General features: G+C 41.5%; 2 protein-coding genes across 3 annotated transcripts in view; both read right to left on the minus strand.

The window, feature by feature from the left end:
- Positions 1-10,500, minus strand: part of LOC133644575 (nardilysin-like) — a 30,331-nt gene extending 19,831 nt beyond the window's left edge. Inside the window, exons 1-11 of one of the 2 annotated variants that reach the window (XM_062039169.1) lie at positions 10,377-10,500; positions 8,887-8,964; positions 8,751-8,847; positions 8,456-8,690; positions 7,864-7,945; positions 5,353-5,506; positions 5,218-5,291; positions 5,029-5,124; positions 2,741-2,863; positions 2,612-2,669; positions 185-258 (exon numbers count right to left, since the gene is read on the minus strand). In XM_062039169.1, coding sequence (XP_061895153.1) covers positions 185-258; positions 2,612-2,669; positions 2,741-2,863; positions 5,029-5,124; positions 5,218-5,291; positions 5,353-5,506; positions 7,864-7,945; positions 8,456-8,690; positions 8,751-8,847; positions 8,887-8,953 — 1,060 coding nt within the window. In that variant the 5' untranslated portion in view covers positions 8,954-8,964; positions 10,377-10,500. Of the gene's footprint in view, positions 1-184; positions 259-2,611; positions 2,670-2,740; positions 2,864-5,028; positions 5,125-5,217; positions 5,292-5,352; positions 5,507-7,863; positions 7,946-8,455; positions 8,691-8,750; positions 8,965-10,376 lie in introns of both variants that reach the window. The other variant, XM_062039168.1, reaches the window with a different exon arrangement.
- Positions 10,501-11,463: 963 nt separating this feature from the next.
- On the minus strand, positions 11,464-19,462 carry LOC133644084 (ras-related protein Rab-3B-like). Its single transcript, XM_062038407.1, has 4 exons — positions 19,457-19,462; positions 19,197-19,315; positions 18,988-19,112; positions 11,464-13,146 (listed from the first exon to the last, which is right to left on the minus strand). Exons 1-4 carry the CDS (start codon positions 19,460-19,462, stop codon positions 12,962-12,964), a joined length of 435 nt encoding a protein of 144 aa, XP_061894391.1. The 3' UTR covers positions 11,464-12,961.
- Between the last annotated feature and the right edge of the window lie 1,816 nt (positions 19,463-21,278).

Here is a 21,278-nt window from a genome sequence, read left to right on the forward strand (position 1 = left end):
ATAAGCGGTAGAAAATGGATGGACCTGTAGGGTCCCAAAGATCATCTGGTGGATCGCGCTCCACGGGTTGGCGACTCCTGCTGTTCAGTACATAACTGTGATGCAAACCACTTTACGGTGCATTTCAAGTGTTCTAATCTTAGTTTACCATCGAGGCAGTACCGCCTAAAGAGACCTGTCATACCTTTGTACAGTTGGTTGAAAGCCGGCGTGTCAAAGGGCTGCTGCAGGTGAGAAAAGTCGACTGAAGGTTCCGCGCTGCAAAAACAGCAACAACATTTAGCAAGTGTTGTCTTCCTGATGTCAAGGATTAGTCTTTAGGTTTGTTTCTTTTGTCCAGTGCAGTAAGGTTTGAAAGTGTAAATGCTAGGAGTGACATTTATAAACATGACAAGGTTTCATACACACTTTCAAACACACAGCTGAGGTTTCTCAAAAAGGTTCATTATGTCTTCTTATTGAAAATACCTTTTAGTTTCTTCTCGTCAGACAAGATATAAGTAGTCGTATTTTACCTTGGCATGTTTCCATCCATCCATTTTCTACCGCTTGTCCCGTGTCAACTGTTTGAAGTCTTTTTCAGAAGGGTCTCCTATCAGCTGTTCTTGTAGGTGTGCATGGTTGGCCATTTCAAGACATTATATATCATCTACTATACCTAAATCTTGTCTGACTAGAAGAAACTAAAAGGCATAACTCAGGTTTTACAAGCAAGCAGTTGTCATTGCCTTGGAACTTCAAAAGCCATGCCACTAGATGAGAGTGCCACATCAACGTGTCCCCACGCCATCCACCTGTTTGGGCACGTGACACGCTGAGCTGCCCTCCTTCATCGTAGTCCAACAGCTACTGCAGTGTTTATCTCCAAGGAAAGGCAACCACAACTCTCACACAAATCAATCATGGATGGATACCAAGATGAAAGGGAAGTGCACTTTGGATATAGCCTTTACAGTACTTGATTTATTTTCATCTAACTTTTAGTTTTCCTTTCAATTAGTGGAAAGGTGTACATCAGTCAAATGTTCATGCATAGGTAGTGCATGCAAAGTTATAAAACATTTCAAAATGCACCAGCATTGTTTTGTGACCCAGTTAAATAAAGTCTGTTTGTCCACTCATATATTTTGTAAATATGGTCATAATATTGTGTAGTTATCATGTACCCAATATTGAGTATCGTCACACCCATAAAACATTTTAGTGTGTATGTTGTGTGCAGTGTCTGAAAATTACTTTTAAAAAGTAATTAATTATAGTTACTTTACCAAAAAAGTTGTTGAATTACTAAGAGAATTACTCTTTAATACATGTAATCAATACGTTTAAAAAAAATATGAATACAAATATCTGGCATTGAAAGACGATTCATGAGAGCTGAGTGTGTGTATGTGCCTTTAAAAGGCTGTGTCTGTTGCCAAGTGACGCGTGACGTCAGCGAGAGCGCACTCAGAGCAACATTTTAACTAGCTTAGCAGTATCAGATGAATCTTTTCACTGGATTGTGTTAGCGCTAGCTAATAAAGAGATTGAATATGCTTAGATGGGGTATTGTATGATTGCAAACTTGTGACGTCAATCATTGATTAGTTGTTCATTATGCCCTCGTAGTAGTAGGAGTGTGTGTGCATTGTGTGTGTGTGTGTGTGTGTGTGTACCTAGCCTACATGCTGTGTGATGTTGCTTCTTACTATTTCATATCAAGTTCATTTTAATGTTTAGTTCTGGTTGTTGCTTTCACTAGTGAAACGTTACTTCCTGCATTGAACTTGCTGTGCTTCTGACGCTGTCTTGTTGACATACAACTACCTCAAAAGCAGCGTGCCACATTACGTCAAACAAATCGGTAACAGCGTTGTAACGTACGTAAAAGTAATCAATTAGATTACTCGTTACTAGTAAAAGTAACGGTGTTACTGCTGTCATTATGCAACTACTCGTTACTAGTAAAAGTAACGGTGTTACTGCTGTCATTATGCAACACTGTTATTTTCTAACACTGGTTGTGTGTGCAGGTGTTACTAGCTACGTAATCAGCACGATGGCATTATAATGTGGACATAGTGTAATGTGGTAATAAGTTAACCTTTTTTGTCTTTTTCACCGGGCTGGAAAAAAAAACCATCACGATTCATTTTTTAATTTCACCTGATCTCAATTAATACACAATATAGTAACTTTTTTTTAAATTATTTTAACCTGCCAGTTTTTAAAAATGTGTACTAAAAAGTCAAGAAACTAGAGATGAGTTCAACATATTATCAACATAATAAGTAAATAAATAAGAAAAAGCATTGTAATGTAGCAATAATTGCTTGACGTTTATAAGCTTTCAAGTAAAAGAAAGCACACACAAGGACGCATGATGTCAAAATGGCATCGGTGGTCACGTCAACAACAACCAACTTGCTAACATTAGCATTAGTAGAACAGTGTTTTTTACATGGCTTTTGGATGAGTAGTCATCAAAATTGCCCAGCCCTACTTCTTCCCCATTGTGGAGAACTGTGGAATTGTCTAGCTCGGACTTTTTGGTACCCCAAATGCAGGGTGTGGAAAAGTGGAACAGGAAGTAAAAACTGAGAGTGATGATGTTATGAAAGCTTCTTACTTGTTGGGGATATGAATGAAGATCTCTCTAACCCACTGCTCCAGTGTGTCCAGTGTCTCTGAACAGGAAGAAGATGATGTCAACAGATGGTGGAAGGACTCTTTGGAGGACGTGTTGGCAAAAACAAACCTTTAGACTGAACAGCGAGCGTCATGTAATGAGCGGAGTAGTATCTCCTCCAGAAGTCTCGCAGCCGCTGGTACGTGTTGATCCCCTTCTCTCTGGGCTCCTGTTTCAATGTCTGAGCATTTCCTAAAATGAAATCACACTTGTTTGTCATTCCACCACAAAGCAGGACGACACCAGGATTGGGGAGAAAATGTGCATGCGAGGCGGCTGCCGGGCGGAGAACGATTCACACAAGACCAAGGCAGCGAGACAGTGTTATTTTGTTGACTAAAAAGCTTTGCCTTAGTTATCGTCAACGACTTATTTTCCATTAATTAAATCAGGAGGATAACTAATCAAAACAAATGCATGTTGACCAAAACAATGATGAAATTTACTGACAATTTAGTCAACAAATAAAGACAAGACGAAATCCAATCGTATTTCATTTAGTTTTAGGCGGGTGGGACAAGTTCGGGTTATACCCAGACACAGTTGCATGTGGGGCCGGGGAGTAAATCACAGAGAACTACTGTCTTAGTAAGACATAACGTTGTGATTTGTAACAAGGCTGTTTTGTCACACACCTCAATAGAATATGTCTTCTACACCTGGAAGGAAGAGAAGACAAATGGACGCACTTCACTATTTCTGCGGTATACAACAAGACACGTTGTAAACCCTGTGGCTCTATTTACAACTAGAACCAACTTGAAGCGCCATCTGCAGGCCATCAGGACAGCTAAGCAATAGTAAGTTGCTCCAACAGAATCTTTTGAAATGATTCATACTGCACTTAATTACTGTTACCATTAAAGACGGTAGAACAGGAGCAGGCACTACTTTTGTAGCAAACCATGGGCGAGCCTGCCTGTCAACTTAATGAGTGCACTTTAACTCAGTGGTCCCCAACCACCGGTCCGTGGATCGATTGGTACCGGGCCGCACAAAAAATAAAAATAAAAATATTTGTTTTATTTTTTTTATTTATCCACATAAAAACCACAAGATACACTTACAATTAGTGCACCAACCCAAAAAACCGCCCTCCCCCATTCACACAAAAGGGTTGTTTCTTTCTGTTATTAATATTTCTGGTTCCTACATTATATATCAATACAGTCTGCAGGGATACAGTCCGTAAGCACACATGATTGTATTTTTTTATGACAAAAAAAATAATAATACACCCCCCCACCCCCAAAAAAAGGTTGGGGACCACTGCTTTAACTGATGTCCTTGGCACACCGTTGAGCTATTAATTGCACAACTAGACAACGCAAAAGAGCAGATTTGTCATTTGTGTCACAAAGAAAGACAGGTATGTGAGATATATATTCATACACGTCGTAGAACTAGAACACTGGTTGCTGTACTTAAACGGGACATTGGCCAAGACGCAAATTGTGCACACCCTGGGTAGTTATACATTAGGGCTGGGGATCTTTGGTCACCACACGATTCAATGCAATTCGATTCTTGGGGTAACGATTCAATTCAGAATAGATACTTGATTCAAAACGATTCTCGAGTCAAAATCCATACTTTTTAATACTATTGGGTGCCAGTTCTATGATTAACTACATTCCTCCATAAAATAGATAAACAGCTGCAATACATTTCTATATTACTTAGAAAAAAATTGTTTTTGTTTAATAAAATTCTACCCAAACATTTAATAAAGTCAAATACTATTAAGGCAACAAGAGAAGTATGCAACACTTCTCGTTTTCTAAACTAAATGTGTACCTTCCAACAAGATGGACATCTACATCAACAATATGATTTGCCTGAGATGCTGCACAGGACAGATAAAATAAACAAAAAAATCAAAGTTTTTTATCAATTAAGAATCATTACAAATAAGAATCGCGATTCAATCGAAAATCGATTTTATTTTATTTTTTGAAACCCCTGTTATATACAATATAGATTAAAAGTAGTTGACTTCTTCATAGGACTATAATACATGCACTGTACACTGGCATTGGGACTTAAACTCCTATTGATCAGTTATATTTATGTGTGTTCATAATTGGCTAAATAACTAGCAGACGTACATGATAGAATGTACACATTACATTTCAATGATAGAACAGAAAATAGTTAGTTACTGAACATCATAGTTGAAATAGGATTTCTCCAAGTTATGCACTCCAAATTGCCAACAGTTAACGTATACAACTTTGTGTATAATGTTAAACTTTATATTTTAGTCGACTAAAACTTGACTAAAGCTAAATCCATTTAGATGATTAAAATATGACTAAAATCTGCTGTCAAAACTAAGATGACCAAGCGGTTCTTACCCCAGCAGAACTTGCTCATCGGATGTCCCGGGACGGCCAAGCTTCCAAATAACATCTCCTTACGATGTGAGTCCGAAGGCCTCGCTAACTGATATTCTGAGCACGACAGGAGAGAATACACAACCTTAAAAAGGTATTACATGCATGTTGTAAGTGGAACGACAATGAATGATGTCATCATGGACTCACCGCTGTCCACCGCCTCCACCTCCCTGTCGATGGCGTCCTCAATCATCAGAGGACAGATGAAGAACTGCGCCCACCTGGAACACAAAAAGGTATCCAGCAGAAACTAGTAAGTTCTGGAGGAGGTGGCGAGCTCACCTGTCGAGCGCCTCCCTGAAATGTTTCTTCTGCACGTCAAACTGGAAGATGGTTCTCTCGCAGTCCGTGGAGGCGTTGTCACTTCCACCGTGCTTCTTGAGGAAGGCGTCGAAGCCGTTCTCCGCCGGATACTTCTCGCTACCCATGAACACCACTGAGGAGGAAGAGAAGGGAAAAATGAAAAGAGGAAAGACGCCACTGCAGATATTGAACAAAGTCTGAGGCCATTCCATGGCAACGAGGACTTTAGATTCAAGATGTTCCTCTGTAACAATCCTGATATTTTTTACAATGACTAAATCTTCTTCCATGGGCATTATTTTCCACAAGAAAAATAATAATTTCATAAAAGAGATTTATGTCAAATACCTGGTTGTGTCCACGCCCTTCCAATTGGCTAACCATGGTCATAATGGCTTGTCCACGTAGCCAAAATCAAAACCAAAAGTAGCCACTGCGTTCACATTTTTTAATCTTGACGACAAAAACAATAAACACTTGGTTCATGCGCAAATAGCAAATCAAAAAAAGTTGTTAGTTGATGTGGTAAAATCATGCTTGTTACTGCCATGCTTTTATTTTGAAGCTTACTTCGCACTAAACAGGAAGTCAGTGTGTACACTTACGAATGCTGTGTGACAAGACAGTAGTTATGTTGCCGTTTCACTTATAGGGTTTCCCCTTAATGTAATTGAATGTGGCGCATTTTTATTATCGCCACATCTTGAAAATAAGGGCTTTGTTGTACTCGAAAACAAATTAAAGTAACATAATATATTGTAACCCCCAGAAGAAATCACACAAAGTCCAACTCTATTTTTAACTTTTATTACCAATCTTATGATAACAAACAACGGCACTGACTTTAGTCTCCTTCCCCACCGGACACAACAACACTTCCTCATTCTCCGCTAATCACCTTTCAGACACAGACGGTGTGTTTGTAAACATGGGAAAAACTGACATCTAATCCAAACCACACAAACATAAAACATCAACATTAGCTGGTCGTTACAGTATGAATTGATATATATGGCTTATTATTTGCGCACTATTGAAACTTGACCACCAAAAAAAGACTTTGATCACCAAAAACCGCGCTACCGAAACTGGATGTGAAAAAATGGACTGGAGCGTTGTCAGCATGTCTGCAATGTGGACGTGATTTTTATATATATTGCAGATATACCCACGCGTAGGTCTGGGCGATATATGGAGTTTGTAAGATATATCGATATTTTTTTAAACAAGATATGAATCAAGAAAATATCGTAATACCGATATCATTGATTTCACGTTAAAATGACCAATATAAGGGAATATTCAAGCGGGCGATTTATATATTTAAAAAACTAATGGAATATGGCAGACGGATTCTCTTCCTCAGATGTTTCTTTTAGCGATGTAGACCAATGTGTCTACTTGGCCACATTTGGACAAATGTGCGTGTCTGGATAAAACATTCATTTGACTTGTTTACCATGTAAGCCCAAATCAAAACTCTTCTCAAGTTGCCAAGCCGGGCATATTTGGCAGGAGAAATGCTGCCAAAAATGTATGTGAAGTGAGAAAGATCATAGTTGCACAATGAAGTCAAGTCACTTACGTGTGTGACAGTCCATTACATCCTCCACTGGGAATTAAAAAGTGCCTGCCTGAAAATTAATTTTTTAATCTGAGTTTGATACATTTTGTATTATTTGCACAGCTACAGTATGTTATTTATTTGAGGTAGAAAGAATATGTTTCTATTTTATTTATGTTATGTAATTCTGTGCTACTTAAACAGTTTATTTTCTGTTAATACCCATCTTGACTAAGTGGGTTAATAAAAGTGTTAATACCCATCTTGACTGTAAGTGCCTATATTAGTTATATTAGCCTACTATCAAAATGACTACGAGTCGCAGGCTGAAGCAAGTCTTGGTTGACAGAAATGTTGAAATGTAATATTTATTCTACACATTTTTACAACATTAGAAATCATTAGTAAATCAGAGGCTACTCAGAAGGTGCGATAACTTCTTGAAATGACTGTCTTTTAATGGCCAAAGGTATAGATGTGTGTGTCCAAGTTAAAGGAAACGGCACTCCAACAAGTCAATGACATCAACAAAGTTCACCTTAGTGCATTCATGCACAGCATAAAACGTTTGGTGGACAAAATGAGACAAAGGAGTGGAAGATTTTACATGTAAACAAACTGTTGCGTCACAGTCCACATTATGGTGAGTTCAAGAACTGCCAAAATGAGTAGGACAAAAGGATGTTGAGCAAATAGTGTCATCAGTGAAGCAGACACACCAACATATTCAACAGTGGTAGTTCTAACAATTGGAAAGGTTTGTGTCATGTTTGTCCTCAAACTAAAAACATACTACTGTAAAACAAAAACATTATTTTTCCGCCATCTTTTTCCATTTTCAATCCTTTTTTACAAATGCTCCAGGGAGCCACTGGGGTGGCACTAAGGAGCCACGGGAAGTGTGATGATTATGGAGCAGGACTTACTGTGCTCCAGGAAGTGGGCGAGGCCAGGGAGGTCGTCAGGGTCACTGAAGCTACCCACATTGATGCACAATGCAGCTGCAGCCTGGACAAGCACACACACACACGCACACACACACACACACACACACACACACACACACACACATTAAATCAATGATAATTCATCTACCCACATTGATGCACAATGCAGCTGCAGCCTGGACAAGCACACACACACACACACACACACACACACACACACACACACACACACACACACACACACACACATTAAATCAATGATAATTCATCTACCCACATTGATGCACAATGCAGCTGCAGCCTGGACAAGCACACACACACACACACACACACACACACACACACACACACACACACACACACACACACACACACACACACATTAAATCAATGATAATTCATCTACCCACATTGATGCACAATGCAGCTGCAGCCTGGACAAGCACACACACACACACACACACACACACACACACACACACACACACACACACACACACACACACACACACACACACACACACACACACACATTAAATCAATGATAATTCATCCATTATTTGTCTCCCACCTGCTTCTCTTTCTTCTTCTTGGCTACATTGTCCTCATCCAGCTCGTCAAAGTCGCTGTCCTGCTCCTCCTCTTCATTTTCCTCCTCTTCCTCTTCTGATCCCTCACCAGAATCCTCTTCACTGTCCTCCCCCTCATCCCCAGCATCGCCCTGGCCCGCTTCCTCTCCGTTGCCATCAGTCCTGCTGAAGTCGGAGATGAGCAAGGCTCTCAGGCCGTTACTGAGCTGGATAAATCTGCATGGGAAAGCACACCCCAGATGAAGATTGCTCACTTTATCCCAGTCTTCCTCCCACCTGTATTTCTTAGGGTCACTGGGCGATTTGATGATCTCCTGGCCTCCCTGGTCGTCAGTCTCCGCAGTCCTAAAATCCTGCTGAGTTGGGGGTTCACCTTGGTCTGGAGCACAGACCTGCTGAGGTGGGGGTTGACCTTGGTCTGGAGCACAGACCTGACCTGACGTGTTGCCAGCGCCGGCTGACTTGTTGGTCTGAGGCATTCTCACGAGGGCTGCAACATGCAGATATATTCTTTACTGTTGTTTCTTACATTCTCACACAGTGCTACAACATGCAGATATATTCTTTACTGTTGTTTCTTACATTCTCACACAGTGCTACAACATGCAGATATATTCTTTACTGTTGTTTCTTACATTCTCACACAGTGCTGCAACATGCATATATATTCTTTACTGTTGTTTCTTACATTCTCACACAGTGCTGCAACATGCAGATATATTCTTTACTGTTGTTTCTTACATTCTCACACAGTGCTACAACATGCAGATATATTCTTTACTGTAGTTTCTTACATTCTCACACAGTGCTACAACATGCAGATATATTCTTTACTGTAGTTTCTTACATTCTCACACAGTGCTGCAACATGCAGATATATTCTTTACTGTTGTTTCTTACATTCTCACACAGTGCTACAACATGCAGATATATTCTTTACTGTTGTTTCTTACATTCTCACACAGTGCTGCAACATGCAGATATATTCTTTACTGTTGTTTCTTACATTCTCACACAGTGCTACAACATGCAGATATATTCTTTATTGTTGTTTCTTACATTCTCACACAGTGGTGCAACATGCAGATATATTCTTTACTGTTGTTTCTTACATTCTCACACAGTGCTACAACATGCAGATATATTCTTTACTGTTGTTTCTTACATTCTCACACAGTGCTACAACATGCAGATATATTCTTTACTGTTGTTTCTTACATTCTCACACAGTGCTACAACATGCAGATATATTCTTTACTGTTGTTTCTTACATTCTCACACAGTGCTACAACATGCAGATATATTCTTTACTGTTGTTTCTTACATTCTCACACAGTGGTGCAACATGCAGATATATTCTATACTGTTGTTTCTTACATTCTCACACAGTGCTGCAACATGCAGATATATTCTTTACTGTTGTTTCTTACATTCTCACACAGTGCTGCAACATGCAGATATATTCTTTACTGTTGTTTCTTACATTCTCACACAGTGCTACAACATGCAGATAAATTCTTTACTGTTGTTTCTTACATTCTCACACAGTGCTGCAACATGCAGATATATTCTTTACTGTTGTTTCTTACATTCTCACACAGTGCTACAACATGCAGATATATTCTTTACTGTAGTTTCTTTGACAAACATCTCGTCTTTAATTTTAAAGCTATTGTATTAAAATGCATTATATGTTTACATTAGATCAAATGAGTAAATGAGAAGAAAAGAGGCTTGAGTTTGTCATGTTAGCTTTGATTAATCCCGGTGCGAAATCAAGCTAGCTAGCTTAAATCTACCTTGAAATTAAGCGCGGGTTCAGCAGCCTATTAGGCCAACTGTGTAGTCCACAATATGACACAGCACTTTTAAGTCAATCAAATATATCATTAAGAGCCTTACCGACGATTATTTGAGGTTATTGGAGTTCAAGAAGCGCCCAGGCCAACGCAGAGTAAGGAGCCTCATTGGGAGCCGTAAGGAAGTCTGTGATTGGCTCAGGACGAGCCTTCTCCGGTACAACGGGGCACCTGATTGGTCAACTGATTGATCAGGTCGAGCCTTCTCCGGTACAACGGGGCACCTGATTGGTCAACTGATTGACAACTTCCGCGTCTTCTTCACGATTTGAGCAAGTTTTTTTGTCGGTGTTTTTATTCAAAGGGCATGAATTGTCTCCAGCACCCCCCGCCACCCCGAAAGGGACAAGCGGTAGGAAAATGGATGGATGGGTGGAATTATACAGAGAAAGAATTCAAATGTAAAACATTAGTACTAATTATAAGATCAGAACTGTACTAATAAAGAGTCACATCTATGAAAGCCCAAAGTCATAATAATGAGATAAAAAGGTGAAATAAAATAAAAAGTTACAAATGTTAGAGGAAAAAGTCATGAATATGGAAATTATGAGATCATTACATTTATGAGATAAGAATTGTTTCAATCTCATAACTAAACGATTTAACATTGTAGGCAATATTCTTATATCATTTGAGTCGAAAAGATAAGAAAGTCAAAATGATGAGAAAAAAAGTCATAATTGTGAGATAATACATCGAAATAATAAGATAATAAAGTCAAAACTTTGAGATCATCAATCAACGTTCTTTTATTTAAGCCTTTTTTAAATCTCATAATTGTGACTTACCTTTGGGGTCACTTGTAGGGCTTCCATAGATTGTAGGCAATTCTTATCTTGTAAATTGAGTCGAAATTATGAGATAAAAGTGGACTTTATATGACTTACTTTTAGGGTATTTGTTTATTTTTTGAGGCAAAAAAATCTGACTGTGCCAACATTTTATGTTCTATTACATTTTGGGGGGAAATTCATAAAAACATTGAAGCTCAGTTTGGTCAGAACTACCATATGAATATGAAATTATGTATACAAAAAATGAATGAATGGAGAAAAATAAACAGTCTTGAGGAGGATCTTTTAAATCTACTGTATTTGTGTAAAAGTCAAATCAGACAAACACTACGATTAAAGATTGTTAATATTTTACTATACTGTACTAAATTGCATCTATAATATACAAACATTGACAATATTTGTACAATCACTTTGTGCTTGTCCTCCAAATGGGACTGAAACTGTAAGACAACAAGTGTACATCAACTTCCTCAACACGGCAAATAAAATAACTTCACAGCATTAGAACTTCTAAATCTATCGTGTACAAAGTCACCAGAATGAATCAACAACATAGTCACGCACAAAACGTGAGCTGGGAGACGCATTTTGGCAGAAGATTGGACCGGAAATGCACTCAAACTTTTATCTTTTCTTTGCTGTTTTTTTAGCACACACACGTTATGTCATCAGCTCAAAGATACTGTGCACAAACACAACAGTTAATATCATGAGAATTAAATGCAGCACACACACACACACACACACACACACACACACACACACACACACACACACACACACACACACACACACACACACACACACACGCAGGGAGGGAACCACAACAACGTCTTTTCCACCGCCATGTGGACCCCAGAGTACAAGCTACATGACACTCGTCCATCCAGTTTCACGCCATTTTTCTTTTTTTTTTTGCTAAGTGCGATTATTGAAGCTTGATGCGGGCTGACGATGGCGGCTGCGACTCGGCCTGAGAGTTGTGCATTGGTGACAACCAAAGAAATGAAAAGTTTTGCCTGAAGAGACAAAAAAAGAAAAAGGGAGGCTACCCGGACAAAAGGACAGTCAAGGATCAACATTGCCCCAGCTTTCAGGCTGACGATGGCGGCTGCGACTCGGCCTGAAAGTTGTGCGTTGGTGACGCGGCCTGAGGGCGTCCTTCAAGTCGAATACGGATTGTTCTAAAACGTAGCGGCCAGTCAAAATGCGGAAATAGTATTTGTCCTTCCGTTGGTTTGCTTTACGTTTGCTCCAAAACAACCAAAGAAATGAAAAGTTTTGCCTGAAGAGACAAAAACAGAAAAAGGGAGGCTACCCGGACAAAAGGACAGTCAAGGATCAACATTGCCCCGGCGTTCGGGCTGACGATGGCGGCTGCGACTCGGCCTGAGAGTTGTGCGTTGGTGACGCGGCCTGAGGGCGTCCTTCAAGTCGACTACGGATTGTTCTAGAACGTAGCTCAGTGAGAAGCGGCCAGTCAAAGCGTGAAAACAGAATTTCTCCTTCCGTTGGTTTGTTTTAAGTTTGCTTCGTTTTTCAAAAATGGCGTGAGAATAAGTTCTATGAGTTCCTATGGCGTGAATGTGAAGACAAAAGCTTTTTTCATTCGTCTTGTTGGCCAGGTCGTCGGCCATCTTTCCCTTCCTCCCCTTGAAGTGGCGGATGAAGTAACTTGCGTTGTGCCTTGGCGGAGGGAGGCTCACACAATGACAACAAGAAGACAGATGGCAGTCAAACAAGTGCAAGTGTGTGTGAATGTGTGTGTGAGACGCCAGCACGACTGAGGAATGTCACCACAGTTGATCCACGCCATGGCGGCGGCCCATCAGCAGCACTTCTGAGGTAGTTGGGCCGGCTTGTCGCTCAGTCTGGCCGTCTTGGCGCCGGGGGCCGCCGGCGCCTCCACGTCCACCCGCTCGGACATCTTGACGCAGATGACGTCCACCAGGCGCTCAAAGACTTGCCGCACGTTGATGTTCTCCTTGGCGCTGGCCTCGTAATACTCCAGACCTGCCGGCACAAAGACAATATTGCCCTCCGCTGGTCAGTGGTGGGAACTTCATGCTGACGCTAAAGTCCTGCATTGTTTTTTATTCATTTATTACAGCTGACGCCATATTCTCCAAAAGTCTGTCACACCCACATATGAACAACACAAGTCTGTCACACCCACATATGAACAACACAAGTCTGTCACACCCACATATGAACAACACAAGTCTGTCACACCCACATATGAACAACACAAGTCTGTCACACCCACATATGAACAACACAAGTCTGTCACACCCACATATGAACAACACAAGTCCGTCACACCCACATATGAACAACACAAGTCTGTCACACCCACATATGAACAACACAAGTCCGTCACACCCACATATGAACAACACAAGTCCGTCACACCCACATATGAACAACACAAGTCTGTCACACCCACATATGAACAACACAAGTCTGTCACACCCACATATGAACAACACAAGTCTGTCACACCCACATATGAACAACACAAGTCTGTCACACCCACATATGAACAACACAAGTCCGTCACACCCACATATGAACAACACAAGTCCGTCACACCCACATATGAACAACACAAGTCCGTCACACCCACATATGAACAACACAAGTCTGTCACACCCACATATGAACAACACAAGTCTGTCACACCCACATATGAACAACACAAGTCTGTCACACCCACATATGAACAACACAAGTCTGTCACACCCACATATGAACAACACAAGTCTGTCACACCCACATATGAACAACACAAGTCTGTCACACCCACATATGAACAACACAAGTCTGTCACACCCACATATGAACAACACAAGTCTGTCACACCCACATATGAACAACACAAGTCTGTCACACCCACATATGAACAACACAAGTCTGTCACACCCACATATGAACAACACAAGTCTGTCACACCCACATATGAACAACACAAGTCTGTCACACCCACATATGAACAACACAAGTCTGTCACACCCACATATGAACAACACAAGTCCGTCACACCCACATATGAACAACACAAGTCTGTCACACCCACATATGAACAACACAAGTCTGTCACACCCACATATGAACAACACAAGTCTGTCACACCCACATATGAACAACACAAGTCTGTCACACCCACATATGAACAACACAAGTCTGTCACACCCACATATGAACAACACAAGTCTGTCACACCCACATATGAACAACACAAGTCTGTCACACCCACATATGAACAACACAAGTCTGTCACACCCACATATGAACAACACAAGTCTGTCACACCCACATATGAACAACACAAGTCCGTCACACCCACATATGAACAACACAAGTCTGTCACACCCACATATGAACAACACAAGTCTGTCACACCCACATATGAACAACACAAGTCTGTCACACCCACATATGAACAACACAAGTCTGTCACACCCACATATGAACAACACAAGTCCGTCACACCCACATATGAACAACACAAGTCTGTCACACCCACATATGAACAACACAAGTCTGTCACACCCACATATGAACAACACAAGTCTGTCACACCCACATATGAACAACACAAGTCTGTCACACCCACATATGAACAACACAAGTCCGTCACACCCACATATGAACAACACAAGTCTGTCACACCCACATATGAACAACACAAGTCTGTCACACCCACATATGAACAACACAAGTCTGTCACACCCACATATGAACAACACAAGTCTGTCACACCCACATATGAACAACACAAGTCTGTCACACCCACATATGAACAACACAAGTCTGTCACACCCACATATGAACAACACAAGTCTGTCACACCCACATATGAACAACACAAGTCTGTCACACCCACATATGAACAACACAAGTCTGTCACACCCACATATGAACAACACAAGTCTGTCACACCCACATATGAACAACACAAGTCCGTCACACCCACATATGAACAACACAAGTCTGTCACACCCACATATGAACAACACAAGTCTGTCACACCCACATATGAACAACACAAGTCTGTCACACCCACATATGAACAACACAAGTCTGTCACACCCACATATGAACAACACAAGTCCGTCACACCCACATATGAACAACACAAGTCTGTCACACCCACATATGAACAACACAAGTCTGTCACACCCACATATGAACAACACAAGTCCGTCACACCCACATATGAACAACACAAGTCTGTCACACCCACATATGAACAACACAAGTCCGTCACACCCACATATGAACAACACAAGTCTGTCACACCCACATATGAACAACACAAGTCTGTCACACCCACATATGAACAACACAAGTCTGTCACACCCACATATGAACAACACAAGTCTGTCACACCCACATATGAACAACACAAGTCTGTCACACCCACATATGAACAACACAAGTCTGTCACACCCACATATGAACAACACAAGTCTGTCACACCCACATATGAACAACACAAGTCCGTCACACCCACATATGAACAACACAAGTCTGTCACACCCACATATGAACAACACAAGTCTGTCACACCCACATATGAACAACACAAGTCTGTCACACCCACATATGAACAACACAAGTCTGTCACACCCACATATGAACAACACAAGTCTGTCACACCCACATATGAACAACACAAGTCTGTCACACCCACATATGAACAACACAAGTCTGTCACACCCACATATGAACAACACAAGTCTGTCACACCCACATATGAACAACACAAGTCAAAATATTGGTATGGGGACAACCCTACTGTGATGTTACAGCAAATTTCAAACAGCTGGTTTAGATAAAGTGTGACTTTTTCCAAATATGTCCACGGTTTGACTTTTGTAAGTTTGTGGGACTTATGCAGATCCCAAATACCCAGTTAGAGGTAGCAATAGGTAAGAGAAGTTGGTTTTGCATAAGAGGGCCCCTTTAGGCGTGCACTTTCTGGCTAGCATCGTCAGGTTGTTGACACAAGCCAACTTGAAACGGGTTCCACTAAAGTTTTCAAACACCTCAAGACTTTAGTGTTTGTCCTGAAGATGTTTAAAAGACAAACACAGTCCTTGCAGAAGCAACACACACAGTCCTTGCAGAAGCAACACACACGGTCCTTGCAGAAGCAACACACACAGTCCTTGCAGAAGCAACACACACAGTCCTTGCAGAAGCAACACACACGGTCCTTGCAGAAGCAACACACACAGTCCTTGCAGAAGCAACACACACAGTCCTTGCAGAAGCAACACACACAGTCCTTGCAGAAGCAACACACACGGTCCTTGCAGAAGCAACACACACAGTCCTTGCAGAAGCAACACACACGGTCCTTGCAGAAGCAACACACACGGTCCTTGCAGAAGCAACACACACGGTCCTTGCAGAAGCAACACACACAGTCCTTGCAGAAGCAACACACACGGTCCTTGCAGAAGCAACACACACAGTCCTTGCAGAAGCAACACACACGGTCCTTGCAGAAGCAACACACACGGTCCTTGCAGAAGCAACACACACGGTCCTTGCAGAAGCAACACACACGGTCCTTGCAGAAGCAACACACACAGTCCTTGCAGAAGCAACACACACGGTCCTTGCAGAAGCAACACACACGGTCCTTGCAGAAGCAACACACACGGTGCTTGCAGAAGCAACACACACGGTGCTTGCAGAAGCAACACACACGGTCCTTGCAGAAGCAACACACACGGTCCTTGCAGAAGCAACACACACGGTGCTTGCAGAAGCAACACACACAGTCCTTGCAGAAGCAACACACACGGTCCTTGCAGAAGCAACACACACGGTCCTTGCAGAAGCAACACACACAGTCCTTGCAGAAGCAACACACACGGTCCTTGCAGAAGCAACACACACAGTCCTTGCAGAAGCAACACACACAGTCCTTGCAGAAGCAACACACACAGTCCTTGCAGAAGCAACACACACAGTCCTTGCAGAAGCAACACACACGGTCCTTGCAGAAGCAACACACACAGTCCTTGCAGAAGCAACACACACGGTCCTTGCAGAAGCAACACACACAGTCCTTGCAGAAGCAACACACACGGTCCTTGCAGAAGCAACACACACAGTCCTTGCAGAAGCAACACACACGGTCCTTGCAGAAGCAACACACACGGTCCTTGCAGAAGCAACACACACAGTCCTTGCAGAAGCAACACACACAGTCCTTGCAGAAGCAACACACAATATTAGCTCATTTGGAATTTGATTCCTGCAACATGTTTCAAAAAAGAGTGATAAAGTTGAGGAATGCTCATCAAAGACTTATTTGGAACATCCCACAGGTGAACAGGCTAATGGGGAACAGGTGGGTGCCATGATTGGGTATAAAAGCAGCTTCCAGTCATTCACAAACAAGGACGGGGCGAGGGTCACAGGTCAAGGGTCACCACTTTGTCAACAAATGCCTGAGCAAATTGTTGAACAACAACATTTCTCAACAAGGAATTGAGGGATTTCACCATCTACGCTCCGTAATATCATCAAAGGGTTCAGAGAATGTGGAGAAATGACTGCAGGTAAGCAATGATATTACACACCTTGGATCCCTCAGGCGATGCTGCATCAAAAAGCCACATCAGTGTGTAAAGGATATCACCACATGGGCTCAGGAACACTTCAGAAAACCACTGTCAGTAACTACAGTTGGTGGCTACATCTGTAAGTGCAAGTTAAAACTCTCCTATGCAAAGCCAAAGCCATTTATCAACAACACCCAGAAACACTGCCGGCTTCGCTGAGCCCGAGCTCATCTAAGATGGACTGATACAAAGTGTTCACTGGTTTTCTATTATTGGTGGAGCATTAGTGTGATATAAGTAGTATTGACTTAGTACATATGGATGTAGAATTGACCAATACTATGTTGCACTTAATGTGTACTGTGTGCATATCTGTGTTGTGCTGGGTATGCTGTTTTGCTAAAACTGCAGCTCTCAGCTGATTTTTGTTTGCTAAACATTCCATACAGTATTATCTGTTTTTCTTGTTTATTTTTCATTTTAGCTTTACTTATATTTAATTTGTGTGCTTAGTTGACTTTATGTTTGCAGTCCATGCCTTTTGCTGCTGTAACACTGTACATTTCCTGTTTGTTTGCTGCTGTAACACTGTACATTTCCTGTTTGTTTGCTGCTGTAACACTGTACATTTCCTGTTTGTTTGCTGCTGTAACACTGTACATTTCCTGTTTGTTTGCTGCTGTAACACTGTACATTTCCTGTTTGTTTGCTGCTGTAACACTGTACATTTCCTGTTTGTTTGCTGCTGTAACACTGTACATTTCCTGTTTGTTTGCTGCTGTAACACTGTACATTTCCTGTTTGTTTGCTGCTGTAACACTGTACATTTCCTGTTTGTTTGCTGCTGTAACACTGTACATTTCCTGTTTGTTTGCTGCTGTAACACTGTACATTTCCTGTTTGTTTGCTGCTGTAACACTGTACATTTCCTGTTTGTTTGCTGCTGTAACACTGTACATTTCCTGTTTGTTTGCTGCTGTAACACTGTACATTTCCTGTTTGTTTGCTGCTGTAACACTGTACATTTCCTGTTTGTTTGCTGCTGTAACACTGTACATTTCCTGTTTGTTTGCTGCTGTAACACTGTACATTTCCTGTTTGTTTGCTGCTGTAACACTGTACATTTCCTGTTTGTAGATGATCTTATCTTATCTTTTCTTAGCGCGTTCCAAAGTATTAAAGCATGTAGCAGCCAGCAACAAAATGTGTGTAAAAAGATGAGAAGAAGGCCAGCAAAGAAGTGAAATCAAAAGGCTTTCTTGCTCCTCACCCAGTTGGTCGGCCAAGTGTTTGCCTTTCTCGGGGGCCACCACTCGCTCCTCGTCCATGTCGCACTTGTTGCCCACCATGATGACCTGGGCGTTGTCCCACGAGTACGTCTTGATCTGAGTGGCCCTGGAAGACAAAAGCCATGAAGACCCAGGACACGTGCACAAGGACACGTGCACAAGGACACGTGCACAAGGACTCGTCACGCACCAGTCCTGCACGGCGTTGAAGGACTCCTCGTTGGTGATGTCATACATGAGGATGAAGCCCATGGCGCCACGGTAGTACGCCGTGGTGATGGTGCGGTACCGCTCCTGTCCCGCCGTGTCCTGGACACACAAACACGTGGGATGGACCAATCATCCAACAGGTACTCCTCAGAGCCTTTCTGGAACATTCCTGGCTAACGTTCCTGAGGTCCAGGACACCGCCGCTACATCAATAATACATAAATAGTATACAAATACTACATCCATGCTATTAATACCACATCAATTACTGTATAAATACTGTATATCAACACTACATCATTACTGCATCCATACTACATCAACGCTACATCAATACTACATGAGAACTACTAAGTCTCTTGCTGGCCCCTATATGGACTGGACTCTCACTATTATGTTAGATCCACTATGGACTGGACTCTCACTATTATGTTAGATCCACTATGGACTGGACTCTCACTATTATGTTAGATCCACTATGGACTGGACTCTCACACTATTATGTTAGATCCACTATGGACTGGACTCTCACTATTATGTTAGATCCACTATGGACTGGACTCTCACTATTATGTTAGATCCACTATGGACTGGACTCTCACTATTATGTTAGATCCACTATGGACTGGACTCTCACACTATTATGTTAGATCCACTATGGACTGGACTCTCACTATTATGTTAGATCCACTATGGACTGGACTCTCACTATTATGTTAGATCCACTATGGACTGGACTCTCACTATTATGTTAGATCCACTATGGACTGGACTCTCACACTATTATGTTAGATCCACTATGGACTGGACTCTCACTATTATGTTAGATCCACTATGGACTGGACTCTCACTATTATGTTAGATCCACTATGAACTGGACTCTCACTATTATGTTAGATCCACTATGGACTGGACTCTCACACTATTATGTTAGATCCACTATGGACTGGACTCTCACTATTATGTTAGATCCACTATGGACTGGACTCTCACTATTATGTTAGATCCACTATGGACTGGACTCTCACACTATTATGTTAGATCCACTATGGACTGGACTCTCACTATTATGTTAGATCCACTATGGACTGGACTCTCACACTATTATGTTGGATCCACTATGGACTGGACTCTCACACTATTATGTTAGATCCACTATGGACTGGACTCTCACTATTATGTTAGATCCACTATGGACTGGACTCTCACTATTATGTTAGATCCACTATGGACTGGACTCTCACACTATTATGTTAGATCCACTATGGACTGGACTCTCACTATTATGTTAGATCCACTATGGACTGGACTCTCACTATTATGTTAGATCCACTATGGACTGGACTCTCACTATTATGTTAGATCCACTATGAACTGGACTCTCACTATTATGTTAGATCCACTATGGACTGGACTCTCACTATTATGTTAGATCCACTATGGACTGGACTCTCACACTATTATGTTAGATCCACTATGGACTGGACTCTGAAAACTATTATGTTGGATCCACTATGGACTGTACTCTCACACTATTATGTTAGATCCACTATGGACTGGACTCTCACTATTATGTTAGATCCACTATGGACTGGACTCTCACACTATTATGTTAGATCCACTATGGACTGGACTCTCACACTATTATGTTAGATCCACTATGGACTGGACTCTCACACTATTATGTTAGATCCACTATGGACTGGACTCTCACACTATTATGTTAGATCCACTATGGACTGGACTCTCACACTATTATGTTAGATCCACTATGGACTGGACTCTCACACTATTATGTTAGATCCACTATGGACTGGACTCTCACACTATTATGTTAGATCCACTATGGACTGGACTCTCTCACTATTATGTTAGATCCACTATGGACTGGACTCTCACTATTATGTTAGATCCACTATGGACTGGACCCTCACACTATTATGTTAGATCCACTATGGACTGGACTCTCACTATTATGTTAGATCCACTATGGACTGGACTCTCACTATTATGTTAGATCCACTATGGACTGGACTCTCACACTATTATGTTAGATCCACTA

The sequence above is a fragment of the Entelurus aequoreus genome, linkage group LG27 (genome assembly GCF_033978785.1).
Source record: "Entelurus aequoreus isolate RoL-2023_Sb linkage group LG27, RoL_Eaeq_v1.1, whole genome shotgun sequence".
Lineage (NCBI taxonomy): Eukaryota > Metazoa > Chordata > Actinopteri > Syngnathiformes > Syngnathidae > Entelurus > Entelurus aequoreus.